The 13,763-nt window shown below is 44.4% G+C and overlaps 3 protein-coding genes across 6 annotated transcripts in view; 2 read left to right on the top strand and 1 right to left on the bottom strand.

The window, feature by feature from the left end:
- Positions 1-2,207, bottom strand: part of LOC138060925 (SHC-transforming protein 3-like) — a 103,787-nt gene extending 101,580 nt beyond the window's left edge. Inside the window, exon 1 of the mRNA XM_068924478.1 lies at positions 1,600-2,207. The gene's annotated coding sequence lies outside the window, so the exon portion shown is untranslated. The remainder of the gene's footprint in view (positions 1-1,599) is intronic.
- On the top strand, positions 1,293-4,469 carry LOC104150286 (cyclin-dependent kinases regulatory subunit 2). Its single transcript, XM_068924489.1, has 3 exons — positions 1,293-1,573; positions 3,094-3,221; positions 4,411-4,469. Exons 1-3 carry the CDS (start codon positions 1,515-1,517, stop codon positions 4,461-4,463), a joined length of 240 nt encoding a protein of 79 aa, XP_068780590.1. The 5' UTR covers positions 1,293-1,514; the 3' UTR covers positions 4,464-4,469.
- A 2,123-nt stretch (positions 4,470-6,592) lies between these two features.
- LOC104150284 (selenocysteine insertion sequence-binding protein 2) overlaps positions 6,593-13,763 on the top strand; it is a 29,234-nt gene continuing 22,063 nt past the window's right edge. For 3 of the 4 annotated variants that reach the window (XM_068924412.1, XM_068924410.1, XM_068924409.1), the window contains exons 1-5: positions 6,593-6,711; positions 8,495-8,640; positions 10,479-10,671; positions 12,485-12,614; positions 13,035-13,267. In XM_068924412.1, the coding sequence (XP_068780513.1) occupies positions 6,670-6,711; positions 8,495-8,640; positions 10,479-10,671; positions 12,485-12,614; positions 13,035-13,267 (744 nt within the window). In that variant the 5' untranslated portion in view covers positions 6,593-6,669. The remainder of the gene's footprint in view (positions 6,712-8,494; positions 8,641-10,478; positions 10,672-12,484; positions 12,615-13,034; positions 13,268-13,763) is intronic. The other variant, XM_068924411.1, reaches the window with a different exon arrangement.

Below are 13,763 nucleotides of genomic sequence, written 5' to 3' on the forward strand. Positions count from 1 at the left end.
TCCAGTACTAGTAACAAGGCCACTTTCAGTGAGCTGCTGCTAAAAAGAATGGTAGATATCCACAAATGTGGAGGGATAGTGTGTCAGCAATATAGAGACTCCCATGACCACAGAGCAGACTTTTTTTTCCACCAGAATCGTTTTCAGCTGTATCTATCACATGATCAGAGGGACTATGCAACTGTGCTAGCACTATGGAAGCAAAAATGACACCAGCCTTCTTTTACTTTAGAAGCACGACAAGGAGAGGAGAGAGGAACGCACTGTAGACAGAGAATGCAAAAGATGAGGAAAAAAAGGAATACTGACTGGCAACACGCACATTAGATAGGCTTACATAATCCTAGAGGGCAATTACCAAGCAACACCACTGGAATTTAGAGAAGTGCAGAATTCAACATTTATCTGTTCAAAAAGTTTCATGTTAAAAACAACACTTACAGCCTAGAAACTGTAGTATCTGTAGTCAAATTATGAGAAGTTGCTACTTGATTTTAGTATAGAAGTATTAACTGTGGTATTTTTTTGGTACTATTCAGAACGCTTCTCAGTGGGAACCCGCTTCCACAGAAGCCACACAGCTCTGAACGTCCCTGCTCCCTCCAATGTATCTTCTGTCACATTGTAAGCCTGGACTGTTAGCACAGTCCTGAAGCCAATACAAAAGCAGTACAAGGCACACCATGATAGCTTCTCATTACTCTCTGCACTACAACATAAACATCCCGGCACTTCAGTCATTTTTTCTATAAGCAGCATAGCAGTATTGCAGGAGCCATGGCCTAACGACATCAGAGGCACAGGATCTGTCCGCACAGGAATATCCAGGGTCCAGTATGCCAAGAGTTCATAAACCTAGCTAGGCCCCAGGGGATGTAACACATAAGTGACCTAAGGGCAGACCGTTACTTTTAACGTATTAGCTGATTAGAACAGGCTCCCTCCCCACCGCCTGCCGTGAGCAACCCCTACGAGGCCCGCCCGCTCGCCCTGCAGAGCGGAGCACGACAGCTACTTATGCTGCAAGGCGGGCCCGGAGCGGCCGCAGCAGCCATCCCAACGGATCGCTAACGGCCCCAACTGTCTCGCGCACAGCCGAGGGCGCTCTAGAAACTGCTGGAACCGCCCGGCCCCTGGTTGCAACTGGCCAATCGCGGCGCCGCCGGGGCTCAGGCGGGGCGCCGCTGCCTTGGAAACGCCGCAGAGCCCAGAATTCACGTTTGGGCCGACGTGCGCACGCCTCCGCCCCGCCCCGCTCCGCTCCCAACCGTCACCCCCTTACGTAATCCTCCACTGTCGCTTCCGTGGATTGGTGGAAAGGCGAGAGCCTGAGTCAGACGGCCGTCTCCGCCGGCGCGGCCGCGCGGCACGCCATTGGCTGGCCCAGCCCACCAATGAGCATGGAGCTGCTAGATTCAAATCGAGTGGGGCGCGGCAGCAGGCGGTTAGTCTGCGGCAGCCGTCCGTGAGGGGTGCGCGCTGTGCCGTTACCGCTGCCACCGCCGCCTCGCGCCATGGCTCACAAGCAGATCTACTATTCCGACAAGTACTTTGACGAGCAGTACGAGTACCGGTACGAGGCTGGGGGAGGGGACGCACCCTGCTAGCATTTCCTGGACGGAGGCTCGGGTAGGCGCCTCTCCCCGCGGTCGAGAGGTGCCCGGGGGGAGAGGGGGAGGCCCACCGGTCGCGGCGGGGAGCGGGGCCCTGGAGAGCGGCTCCGCTCTGCCGCCTCCGCGGTGGCTTCCAGCTGGCGGGGAGGGACAGTGTCTTGCCTCCTCACCACCGGCGCTCGCGGAGCTTTTAGCCGCTGATGTGGAGTGGGGGGTGCGCTGATCTGGACCGCTTCGCGGTGAGCAGGCGACGCCAGGCCCAGTCAGGAGGTGCTGAAAGGGGAGGGGGGGCGAGGGCGAAGCCCGCTGGGCCCCCGCGGCGGTGGCGGAAGGCGCTCGGCCCCTGGTGACGAGTCCTGGGCGGCGGCTGTCTCATGGCGGCGGTCCCTGCCGCTCCGCTCCTCTGGCGGCGCTGTCGCTACCCGCAGAGCCCGGCGGCGGCGCCTCCGCCGCGAGGCGGAAGGCTCGTGCCTCCGGGGCACGCCCCGGTGTATATGCCCCAGCAAAGCGAGGCTGGGCACTCAAACCGATGCGTGCAGGAGTCTCTAAAGAACTACGGGTAACGTCTTGTACTGCCCCAGTTCCGGTTCCGAATGCAGGTGAAGCATGCGTTTTGGTTAATGCCTCAGCTTTGAGGGCGTTTCGTAAGGCCTGGTCGAAGTATAGCGCTACTTAATGTAGTTCATAAAGACTATTTCGGTGCTGTAGCTGCTCCTGTTTAAAGCTATGCCATAGCACCAGTTTGCTCTGGATTGTAACTGATGCTGTTCAAATTCGGGCCCTTCAGGCTTGCTTACTGCTACTTCAAAACAGTGTTTTGCTCATTTCTGTATGTAGAAATCTAAGTGCTAGTTAATCAGTTGACTTTTACTATTCAAGTCACTTGATCTCAAAAGCTGGACTGAATACTTACTTTTGTTTTCTAATAAGTAATAAAAGAACTTGCAAATGTGAATAGCAGGCTCTTTGCTTCTCCACAGCTGGCAGATCAGGCTTTTAAGTGCAGTTAGTGTTCTATGCTTCCCAGCCACCACCACTGTAATCTCTGAGCAGAAAAATGTTATTTGTGATTGCAAAATACTAACAGGAGTGAACTCATCAATCACTCTAAAATTGCAAAGTTCATATATTTCTGATCACACTAGTCTAATTGCTTGTATGACAGCCAGCTGCCAGGGGTATGGGTACCTGTATACAAGTAAGAGTGATTATAATGTGCAGGGGAATGACTCTTTCATTTCAGGAAGTAGGAAGATGTAATGTTTTGTAGGCAAAGTTAATTTCAAACCATCTTTTGGAATGGCTGCATTGTAGTCATTAATTAGCAGTACCTATCAACACTCTAGGCTAGGGAAGATGTTGGTGTTCATAACTGAACTTGCTTACTGTCTTTCAATATAAATATGTGTAAGTTTTCTAGTCTTTGCCAAGACAGGCATTGAGGTAGTAATGTGAGATTAACATAATTAAACTTTTTCAGACACGTGATGCTGCCAAGAGAACTTTCAAAGCAAGTACCAAAAACCCATCTAATGTCTGAAGAGGAATGGAGACGACTTGGTGTTCAGCAAAGTCTTGGCTGGGTTCACTATATGATCCATGAGCCAGGTAAGCACAGATGAACAAAGGAGTCTAAAATAGCAACTATCTAGTGCCCAGAACTGAAGGTTCAAGTATATAATAGCTTCTGCTCTAGAATCCAATTAGAATTTTCTACTAGATGTTTAGACTTTTATTTATCTGCTTGCTACTCTAGCTGCTTAGGAAAGCAGGCAATGTAGCAGCCTTTAGTCTAAACTTCCTCTCGCTCCCAGAACTGGTCAGATAAAATGGTAGCTACCTTCTAAGTATCTGCAGTCTCTTAGACAAAACATGCTAGGCTCTATAGGCTCTGCCTATAGAAATAGGTTTTACAGAGATCTTCAGTGATGTTAACATCTTGGCGATGGCTCCAAACTTCATACAGCAGCATATATTCATATAATGAAATAGTAAGTTAACACGCCACTTCCCTGGACAAGGTACTGCATTCATGTTCTGAAAAGTCTACAGCATAGTTTGAGCGCTGGCTCCAGTGTCTGCTAAAAGCTACACTGAAGCCAGTGTCTTTCAGTTAATGGGGCAGGAAGCTCTAAAACTCGACCAAGTATAGTTTACTAAAAACAGCCATTCAAGATACCCTTTAGGCAGGCTTGTTAACATTAACTTAACTGGTGATAGTCCTATGGAGTTCCAAGCTCCAAAGGTCCGGAAGAAGCAGTTAGCTTAATCTTCCAGTGTCTGCCTTTGGTATTTTGATATTTTGAATGTACTGCCTTGAGCTTCTTTGGAGGAGCTGACAATTCAGGTCAGGTCAGTTGACAAGTCAGGTCATAATAATGTAAGCTGCTTATATTAACATAATTAAAGTGTGCTTTGATGCTTGACAGTATGTACTAGGTCAGGCCAACATAACTAGCTTCTTAGAGTAAGTTACAGTGATAAGGCTCATTAAATAGCCCAGTGTCTAGTACCAAGTCTGCTGTGTTTTCCTGTATTTTTGTTCCTGTAAATAGCTCAAATTTGGGGGACTGCAGAGTTCCAGTATAAAACTTTTGAAAGAATGTGATTGCTTAAAGTTACTGTAAAGTGGTTCTAGAAACTGTTCCACATGGGGACCTAACTGTGGGTTTAACTACTTGGTCTGTTTAGTATCTGACAGTAAGCTTCAGTTATTGTTCAAGAGATCTTGAACAGAAATCACCTCCTTAGCCAGGACTTAAGGACAGGCTAACACTTTGTTCAATTTTATTTCCAGAGCCACACATTCTTCTCTTCAGAAGACCTCTTCCAAAGGATGAGCAAAAATGAACTACCTTCTAGAAATCTACTCCTAAATCTTCTGGAACTTTATGTATATGAGTGTATATATGTTGGTAGTATTCAGTGAATACTTGAAAATGTACAAAACATACATCCATACCTGTGCATGAGCTGTATTATTCACAGCAACAAAGCTCAGTCAAATGCAATTCCAAGTAGGCTGCTATGGTGTTCAAAGATTAATGAAATTTTCTTTACTGTTAAAGTGCCTATTTGACTTTTCATTGAATTTTTGTTTATTAAAGTTTACATGTTGCATGTTCTGACTAGATGATCACTTGTTACGTGTGTTCAGTAACTTTCACACTGAGCTTTTCTGCTAAACAGTGTAGCATGTTCAAATCCAATGGCTCATTGTTCAGTAGTAGGCATAAAGAAATAAACTATTTTTAATGCTCTATAATAACTAAATGTCTAAAGTTTTAATTTGCCAGACAAAATGACTTATCTAACACCATGCTAGAAGTGTGTGTGTGGGGGGGGGGGGGGTAACTCACTTGGGAGAACTTGGAAGTTGGAGAAGCTACTCTGTTTCTCTGCAAGAATTTTTACCCTATGGTCTTTGGTTTTTTGATCCTTACCTGAACTTCTTTTAAGGGTGTAAATCAAGTGGGCTCTGTACTGAAAATGAAACTGGCAGTGGTAATACTCAAGGTATTTAGCTAGGCAGGTGATGTGCTGTTTAAATGGAGGCAATAGTTGGGCTAGCCTCTGACATACTAATCTAGAAGTAATAGTGATTATAGCGTAATACTTATCCTGCAGTAACTTAATCTCCACAGTGTATACTTGGAGGATGTTAATTATACTACATTTTATTAAGCTTTTTACTCCTACTTGGTTACTTTGCCCCAAACTATCTTCCTATCTCAAAGTTTACTCTGGGGTTTTAGCCTATGTTTCCACTGTTTCACTTTTTTCTGGGAAGCTGAGTTGGCACTTTGCCTTGCTATGTAGGCAGTCCTTAAAAAGCATGGTCAAAGTAAACTGAGTGCTTTTTCTCTAATAAAAGCAGCTGCTGGTAGCAGGGCAGTAGAAACTTGCTTCCTTTATATTTAAAGGGTCATAGCCAACCCAGTAACATGTGAATTAGTTCTTATTTAGAAAGTTGTGCGCCGGCACAGGTGAGCTGTTAGATTGAATCCATATACCAAGTTCAGAGGTGACTAGTTGCTTCAAACTGGTCCATGTGGCATACTGGAGCCCTGTAGTAGTGTGCCTACAATCAACTTCTTTGAAAGGATGCTTCAGTATAACTGTCTCTTCAGAATAATTGTTTGTTCAGTATTGGTGAGATTGTAGCTGGTTCACTTCAAATGCAAGCTAGCCTTAGATCTGTAAGGTCAGGAAAGCCAAGAGAAACAACATCTTCATATCACTTAACCGATGGGGGCACATGATCTTCCTGTGTAATGTGGGCATGCAATAAAGATATGTTGTAGTGCCAGGTGGAGGTAAGTGACTTGCAATGGTCACACAGTATGGCCCTGTATATGATTTAACTGCTGTGGCTGGAGGCTGTAGACATCAGAGCTGTGTGGCTGAGATGTTAACGGCTCCAGAAGGGGATATTAATAGGAAGTAAGACTTCCCCAGTATCCTTCCTATTGCTATGTTTATGTCAGATCTGGTGAGGCAAATAATCCTCATGGTCTTGCCCCTAGAATTGCTAAAGTTGCCTACTATCTCGGTGCTGAACTGCAAGACTAGCCTTACCCCTAAAGTGTTGCTTCAGGGAGTCTAGCCAGAAGAACCACCCCTCAAACTGTTATCTTGAACCTGGCTTTTCCTTGGCGACTCAGCACCAGACTCTTGGGTGCTGACTACTGCTCACCCGCTACCATTGGACTTAAAACACTTTCTGCCTCTTTATCTCCGAGTGGAAGGAGCAAGCCCAAGACCCGTACCTCTTCTTGGCTGGGGCGAGGCTGCTCTTCACCCGCTGAAATGCCTCACCGTCTCTCGAGCGCGGCTGGCGGCTGCTCAGCGTCCCTGCTGCCCCGGGCCGGGGACCGGCGGCCGCCGCTGCCCGCCCCGCTTCCCGCCCGGGCCGGCCCCCGCCCGCCCGCCCGCGCCCCGCCCCGCCCCGCCGGCCGTTGCTGATTGGCGGCGACGTCATCGGGCGGCGCCGGCGCCGCCTCGGAAGCGGGAGCTGCGCGCGGAGCGGGGCGGGGGGCCGCGGCCCGTCCTCGCCATGTCCTCGGAGTGGCGGCCGGGCGCGGGCCGCGGCGGCGAGGTAAGGAGGGCGGCGGCGGCGGCGGTCGGCGGCGGCGGCGGCGGCGGCGGTCGGCGGCGGCGGCGGCGGTCGGCGGCGGCGGCGGCGGCGGCGGCGGCGGCGGCGGCGGCGGCGGCGGCGGCGGCGGCCCCCCCCCCCTCCGCTGCGCTCCTCCCCTCCCCTCCCCTCCCCCCGCCTCGGCCTCTTACGTAACCGGGGGCGGGGAGCCGCGCCCTCCCTCCCCCCCCCCCGCGGGCCGGCCTCGGCGCAGCCGCCGCCGCAGGGGCCCCCCGCGGGCTGCGGCCGGCAGCGAGAGAGGGGGCGAGTGCGCGACCGCCGCCCGCCCGCCCGCCCGGCTTGCGTGGGGTTTGCTCGGAGGCAGGCAGGGTCCTTCTGGAAGGGCCCCCTCCCAGACCGGTCAGCTGAGCCTCGCGCGAAGGCAGGTCGTTTCCCCTCACGCGTTACTCCTGGCGCCGCTTAGGTACAGCAAGCACTTCCTGAGAGAGCAGCCAGGCGCCCCGCTCCCTTTAAAGACGTAGCCAGAAATCGCCGCTGCGTTGCGCATGGATTTCCTAGTCGGGCTGAGGTGGCCTTAAAGTTAGCCGTTAGCCTTCAATCACAGCTGCTTCCTGCAGGACGTTACTTGTTTGGTGAACATGGTGTTCTTGATACCTCTCTTGCTGTTCAGTATTACCTCACAAGTCTGTATGTGTGTATGCGTGTGTGTGTGTGTATATGTATATATGTGTGTATATATATATATTTGTATATACGTACACCCCCCCACAGACACTTATATATATATATATATATATATATATATATATAAAATGTTTACATGTCCATTCAAATTTCTTGTCTTATTTGTCACCGTTAAAATGGACGTTCTGTGCAGATTGGATCTGCCTGATAAATTCAGGACCCAAAGAGTTGTCAGTTATCTGTTGTTTGCTTCAGTAAACCCCTTTAAATGTTTATGACCGGCGGGAATGTTGAGCCACCAGAGGGTGCGCTGAGTCTAGTTTGCATGCTCAAGCATTGCAATTACTGTTCTTCTATTTTAAAAGGCCTTATGTGTTATCGTAGGTATTGAAATGGGCTTTGACAAGAAGTAAAAAGATCCCAATTTTCCTGTAGCGTGTCAAGTTACCCCCAAATACATCATCGGCTATAAAAATGACTTGTTGCGTGAATTAGAATGAGTAAAACTGTATAACACTGTCATTTGCAATAAATACGTTTTGAATCTCATTTTGATATCCCTTCATATAAATATGTTTGGTTTAAGTCGATGGTAATCCAGAACAAACGAAAATGAATATGAATAGATTTGTAATGTGTCAAAAATGTTAGACGTCTGCCTAATTTAATATTCATTTCACACAAATTCCCTTAAAAATTCTAATATACACAAAGCCAGTGTTGTTGAATACTTCCAGAGTTGGATCTTAGAGAAATGGTAGTTACCTGCTGGGAGTTTTAGTTTATATTTTTAGAATATAAAATAATGATTCTTATTTTGGAGTTTACTGCCTCTTGTGTCAAGCAGGCCTCTGCCATTTTTGTAGCAGAGCTTAGTCAGTATTTCATGGTAAATGTGGGCATTAAAGAAAATAGTTTTCCCTGAGAATTCCGTCTCCCTTTCTCTCAATTTCCTTTCTGTGAACTTTATAGTTTTGTATGTTTTGTTAGAAGAGCGCAAACTAACTCTTTCCTAGGATGGTTAAGCTCACCAGGATGAATATTTTTCACTTATAATAATAATCTCAAAATGCATGTAGCCAAAAAACGTTTTGTTTCTCAGGGCATCAAGTTATCAGCAGAGGTCAAACCGTTTGTTCCCAAACACGCGGCGGTAACTGTGGCATGGTCAGAACCCTCAGCAGCATGTGTCTTTCCTAGGTACTTAACTACATGCTACCCATTTGTTCAGGAACCAGCGCTGGAAAAGTATGTATATTTTCTAAGTCTTATTTCTTGGGGCGTTTTTAACTTTCCGGTTTCTGACGTTGAATACCAAGTTGGAGCTCGGATAGGTTAATATCCTAACTGTAGAAATGCTTGTTCATTGTCTACAGGATTTCGGTTTTTGCGTTTCTGTTCTGGGGGCATACATCTGCTACCTAGTCTCTTGCTCGCGAGGGCCGGTATTGTTACTGAGCGTTAAAGAGAAGAAGGGAAAGTCGTGTTGGTCTGTAGCGATTGATCTGCCTGCTTTATATTTGGGAAGGAGTTAAATCTGCTCCTTGGGTGACAGAACAGTTGTTATGACCAGGCTGGGATAAATACAGTTGTGGAAGAGGAAGATCCTCCAAGAAGGTTTCTCTTGCTATAAAACATTTAAATAACGTGTGGGATTTTCCTGCATCTCCTTCCCCTCTCATTCCCTCATACCCTCCTGCCCTACAAAGGCAATTTCATTAAGAATGTTATGGAGATCTAAATTTTTTTTTCCAATGAGGCCTAGAAACAGGCCTTCTGTGTAGATTTATAAACTTATTGTTAACCCTGGGGCAATCTAGAAATAAAGTGTACCTATCAGGATAGGAAATAACTAAGTTTTGTAAGAACCTTGTCACATTCCGTAATTCTACAGAACACTAAACAGTGGATAAATTTTGCAATTATTGCAAAATTATCGCAGCGTCCTAAGAAGTTCGGTTAGAGCCTTAGAGAACACATTAATTATAAGTTTTCTTAGTACCTCAACCATTTTATCCTAGAGGGAAATCTCAGTATTTTCAACCCATTTTGGTTTGTAACTTAAATTTAATAATGAGGTGAGTGTGGCCTGATCTACAGTATTTTTTAACATTGAAAAAAACCAGCAGGTAGCAGCAGTATTCCTGTGAACTTTTTTGCCTTGCTGGGTTTGAACCATAGTTATCATTTTAACTCAGATGTGTTATTTTTCTTTTCTGCTTGTAAATTGTGATAATGAGAGTTGCTTTGACTGCAGTCTATCAGAAATTAAACAGGCAATAAGAAACGTGCTATCTGAAGTCTTCTCTTCTGATAAGAATGTTTTTCTGTTTTCATTATCTACCCAAGGTTATGGTAAACTGTTAGAAAAATGAGATGCAACTTTTTCAAGTTGGGAAATTTCCTTCCTCCCTAATCAAATTTGGATCTCAGTATACAGTTTCTGCAGAAAGCATGGGAGGAAATTGGAAGAGGACGTTGAGTACACTTTTGAAAAAAAAGGCACGATGCAGACATACTGTGTTTTCATAAACTGTGATGGCTTAAGTTCAGCTCTGCTTTTGGTGGTTTTATAATCTTGTGTTGTATTTCATACATGCCTCATGCCCTGTAGTGTGCTATACTCTCATGTTGTTATTGAGGCATTTTAAGACAGGTTTTACTATTTTATATATATGTTTTGCAGTCAAATATGTAGTGCATGTAGTTATACTGTGCTTTTGGTTTGTTTCACAAGAAAAAGCCTACCAAAAATAAGTCGAAAGAACGTTGGTAACGTTACACAGAAATGGGACTTGTAACTGTAACACGGGCTAGCTTTGAAACTTGGAAATAGGTTTTCAGATAACATCTGTATTTTTAAATATTAACTAAAGTACCTGTTTCCTCCAAAACAGAATTAAAGTATTATTAAAAGCAGTCTATAATGCTTAATTTAATTAACTTGGACTACTTTTCTTTTGAAGTATAGCCTCCGTATTAAACAAATCCTTCAGCCAAGGGGTGATGTGTTACTCTAGACAATGAGTATATGCTGAGGGTTTGTCCCGTGACTTCTCATGTCTTTCTCCATGTCCCTCGCATAGCGTTGCGGGAGATACTACGCTCAGTGACTACTCCAGCTGCTCTTACTCGTCCGATGTTGTTTCAAGTGTATACCCAATAGCAAGCTCACAATATCATGCTAACAACTCTGCATACTACAGTAGTTCTGGAAGAGTCAGTGAATCTGCTGAACAAGCATATCCAGTCAGACCAGAAAGTAGCAATGTTTCAAAGGTAAGCAAATATACTATTTCAAAACATTATAATTAAGACATTCTTATTTTAAGTCCATGTGTCCAAGAGTTGTGTTCATTTTTAAAGTGAATAATCACTTTCTGTTCTTGTAGCAATAATGAGTGGTGTGTTAAAAGGATGGTAGTAGTAACACGCTCAGCTTTAGATTTCAAGGAAGTTAATGGAATTCTATAATTTGAGTGAATACAGTTTTTCAAGAAGTATATTTGAAAAGTGACGGGCCTGTATTTTTTTCCTCAGAAAGTAGCATAGGGGAAAAAGATGACCATGTATTTGTGAACTGTGTTTTACCTCATTCATTGTCTGGGCTTTTTCAGAGCCTGGTGCACCCCGCATGACCTGAGTTAGAGAGACCCAATGGCTGTGATCAGCTAAGTGGCTGAAAAGTGATACAGACCATGTTTATCAGTGAAGGATTTTCACCTGCTACAGGTGGAAAACAATCCACAAGAGAGAAGAAACTCATGTTGGAGCCCAGAGGGAAAGAGGGTTAATGTTAGGCCTGTTCTCCTTCAATTAAACATCTTTTGTGATTGTGTGTGTGTGTGTCCATTTGAGGATAAATTCCTTGAAAATTAGATAAAATTTTCCAACAAAGAATAGACAAGCTACTCAAAATTCAAAAGTCAGAAAAAAAAAATCAAGTGTATTATTAAGCTATTTCCCTGTTTGGTTAGACACTATGATTCTTTGATTATATACAAAGAGAATAGCCTTACAGATTCAAGTTGTGTGTACTCCAGTCACATCCTTCTGGGTGGACCTTATTCTCTAGGCAGAGACCTGGTATCTTCACTGTGGTCAAGCCTGTGTAGAGGAAACCTAGTTTAACTTCTGGGAGGAGTTTTATGATCTGTATAGGGCTCGGCTGAGTGCTGCTGGATGGTCTTTTTGGCACCGTTCCATTGTCATTTATTTCTTTGTGATCTTTAAGAGAGATGCTGTTGACCTTTGCAGCTTTGCATTAATATAAGCACATCTTCTAAGGCCTTAACGTGTTAACCTTGGAGGTCAGGAATTATCTCTTCCCCCCCAGAAAAAAATGTTTATGCCAGATGTACTTATTCCAGTGTCCTGTAATCACAAAAAGTTAAGCTACTTCTCTAGGTTGGCTTAGGTGCATGCCTAGTGCTTTTTTCTTGCCTGTTTAGACCACACTGATTCCTGAGCCCAGCTCTGGCAAGGTAAATGCCTGGTGAGAATCACAAGGCTTCGGGATTTGTGTGAATACGTTTACTTTACTGGAAGCACATAGATGCTTCTTTTCTAATTACTTTCTGGCTGCTCAAAGTCTTTTGGATGTTACTGGAACATCAATCTTGGCTGGTTTTGTCTATAGTACATAGTTTCGTCAAAGGCTTGGAGCGCTTACAAGATTGTAGCCCTTTTCTAGATGAAACTCACTTTTAGAAAGTCAGACTGGATGATTTAAGACCAGGTTTAGGTTTTAAACTATTGGAAATGCTCCAATTAATTGTAACAAGATCTTGAAAGTACAGTTGTCTAGAAACATATGGGTTAAATACATCTTGCTTAAGCCACAGTATATTCTAAAAGTAACACAGTTAACCAAATGTAAATAGGATTCAATAGCAAATCTAAAACTGGCTGTTCTTCTGGTTTTTATTGGCTGTTGATGATTATGGTGTACTAACTGTTTATGGTGTGTTAACTTAAAGTTCAAACTCCAGACGCACAGTTAGTGAACTGTAACTCAAATTCTACTAGGGCAAGTTTGATGATTCCACAAAGCTCAAGTAAAATCAACTAAGTGTGTCACAAATATTTACAGCAGAGAAGGTCAAAAGAGGGTGAGAGAAAATTAGACAAGAGAAGGCGGGATGGAGAGGACTCCTCTGGCAGAATTGTGAACAGGACTTCTTTCCAGACGTCTGCATGCAGTAGGGATTCCACGAAACCAGGTACAAATATGCTGTTTGGTTACAAATATATAGAGTAGGTGCGAAATAGTTGATAGTGCTATAACTCTAGTTTGTGATCATGTTTCCAGATCTGTAATAGTTAAGGAGGAAGTTTTTTCCCAGGAAACTTTTTGACAAGGTATGGTGACTTCCCCTTTTTGCCAGTTCCCTGGGTTTGTGTAAATTGATACAAAGAATTTCCTAAGCAAGCACCTGAATTTACAATTGCTGTGTATTCAGTGTTGTTTATGTATCTTGATTATAATAGCAAGTTTTGTTTTTTTTTTTTTAAATATAAAGTAAGTGTAGCCATAGTTCTTGTGACAATTACTGTGTTTATGTCAATTGGTGTGCTGTAAGACATTCATAGAACTGATCACAGACAAGTTCTGTTGTTTTGACTTTGTATACTTTATTCAGACAGGTTCAATAAAGCTGCAAACAAGAAGTCAACAGAAACTCCAAAAAGAGAGACTCTTCCTGTACCTGCTGTTGAAGCTCCTGTTTTGGATTTCTCCAAGTCACACAGTTTGGGAAGAAGTGAGGTATTGGATGTGCAGCGTAGAAGCGGATCGGTATGTTCGGCGGAAAATAGCGTCACATGCCTTAGTCAACCACTGAAGACGCAGACGTCTCCTTTGTTCAACACGGAGGTTAGCTGATGCTTTCGTGTTGCGGAGCTCATAAAAACGTAAAACTTGTGAAAACTTCAAGAAGTTATTTTTGCATTCTGTATGGTAATTTACCTGTTTAAGTAGCTTGTAAGGAAGTCTCATAGCCCGAGGTGTTGCAGTTCTTTTTGTTGATGGTGGTGCCGGTGCTTACCATCTCCTCTTTTACTCTCTCTCACTATTCTTTCTGTGACTGTGCTAGGGGAAAGCCATGTACTGTTAGAATGTGTACATTGGCACTGTTATGGTCCATTTTCTAGCTTGCCTGTAGAGAGCACATCTATTCCTAGAAATTTCTTAATGGCTTTTTGCTTTATTTCCCTCTGGTAATGTGTAAGCAGCCATTTATTCAGCAGTTTTAACAGATTTAAAAAAAAGGAGCCCTGTGTTTGTAATATTGTTCTTAATTGCTGTGTGCTAAAGGATAAACAATAAGAAACTGTTCCTGAAGGAGGGAAGGAGGTGTTAAGTTGTATGG

Source organism: Struthio camelus, chromosome W, assembly GCF_040807025.1.
Source record: "Struthio camelus isolate bStrCam1 chromosome W, bStrCam1.hap1, whole genome shotgun sequence".
Taxonomy (NCBI): Eukaryota; Metazoa; Chordata; class Aves; order Struthioniformes; family Struthionidae; genus Struthio; species Struthio camelus.

What these genes read in the sequence shown, in the direction of transcription:
- LOC104150286 (XM_068924489.1), top strand. Translation starts at nt 1,515, where the DNA reads ATGGCTCACAAGCAGATCTACTATTCCGACAAGTACTTTGACGAGCAG. An exon ending in GACGAGCAGTACGAGTACCG is followed by an intron (nt 1,574 to 3,093) that starts GTACGAGGCTGG and finishes AAACTTTTTCAG; the next exon opens with ACACGTGATGCTGCCAAGAG. An exon ending in CTATATGATCCATGAGCCAG is followed by an intron (nt 3,222 to 4,410) that starts GTAAGCACAGAT and finishes TTTTATTTCCAG; the next exon opens with AGCCACACATTCTTCTCTTC.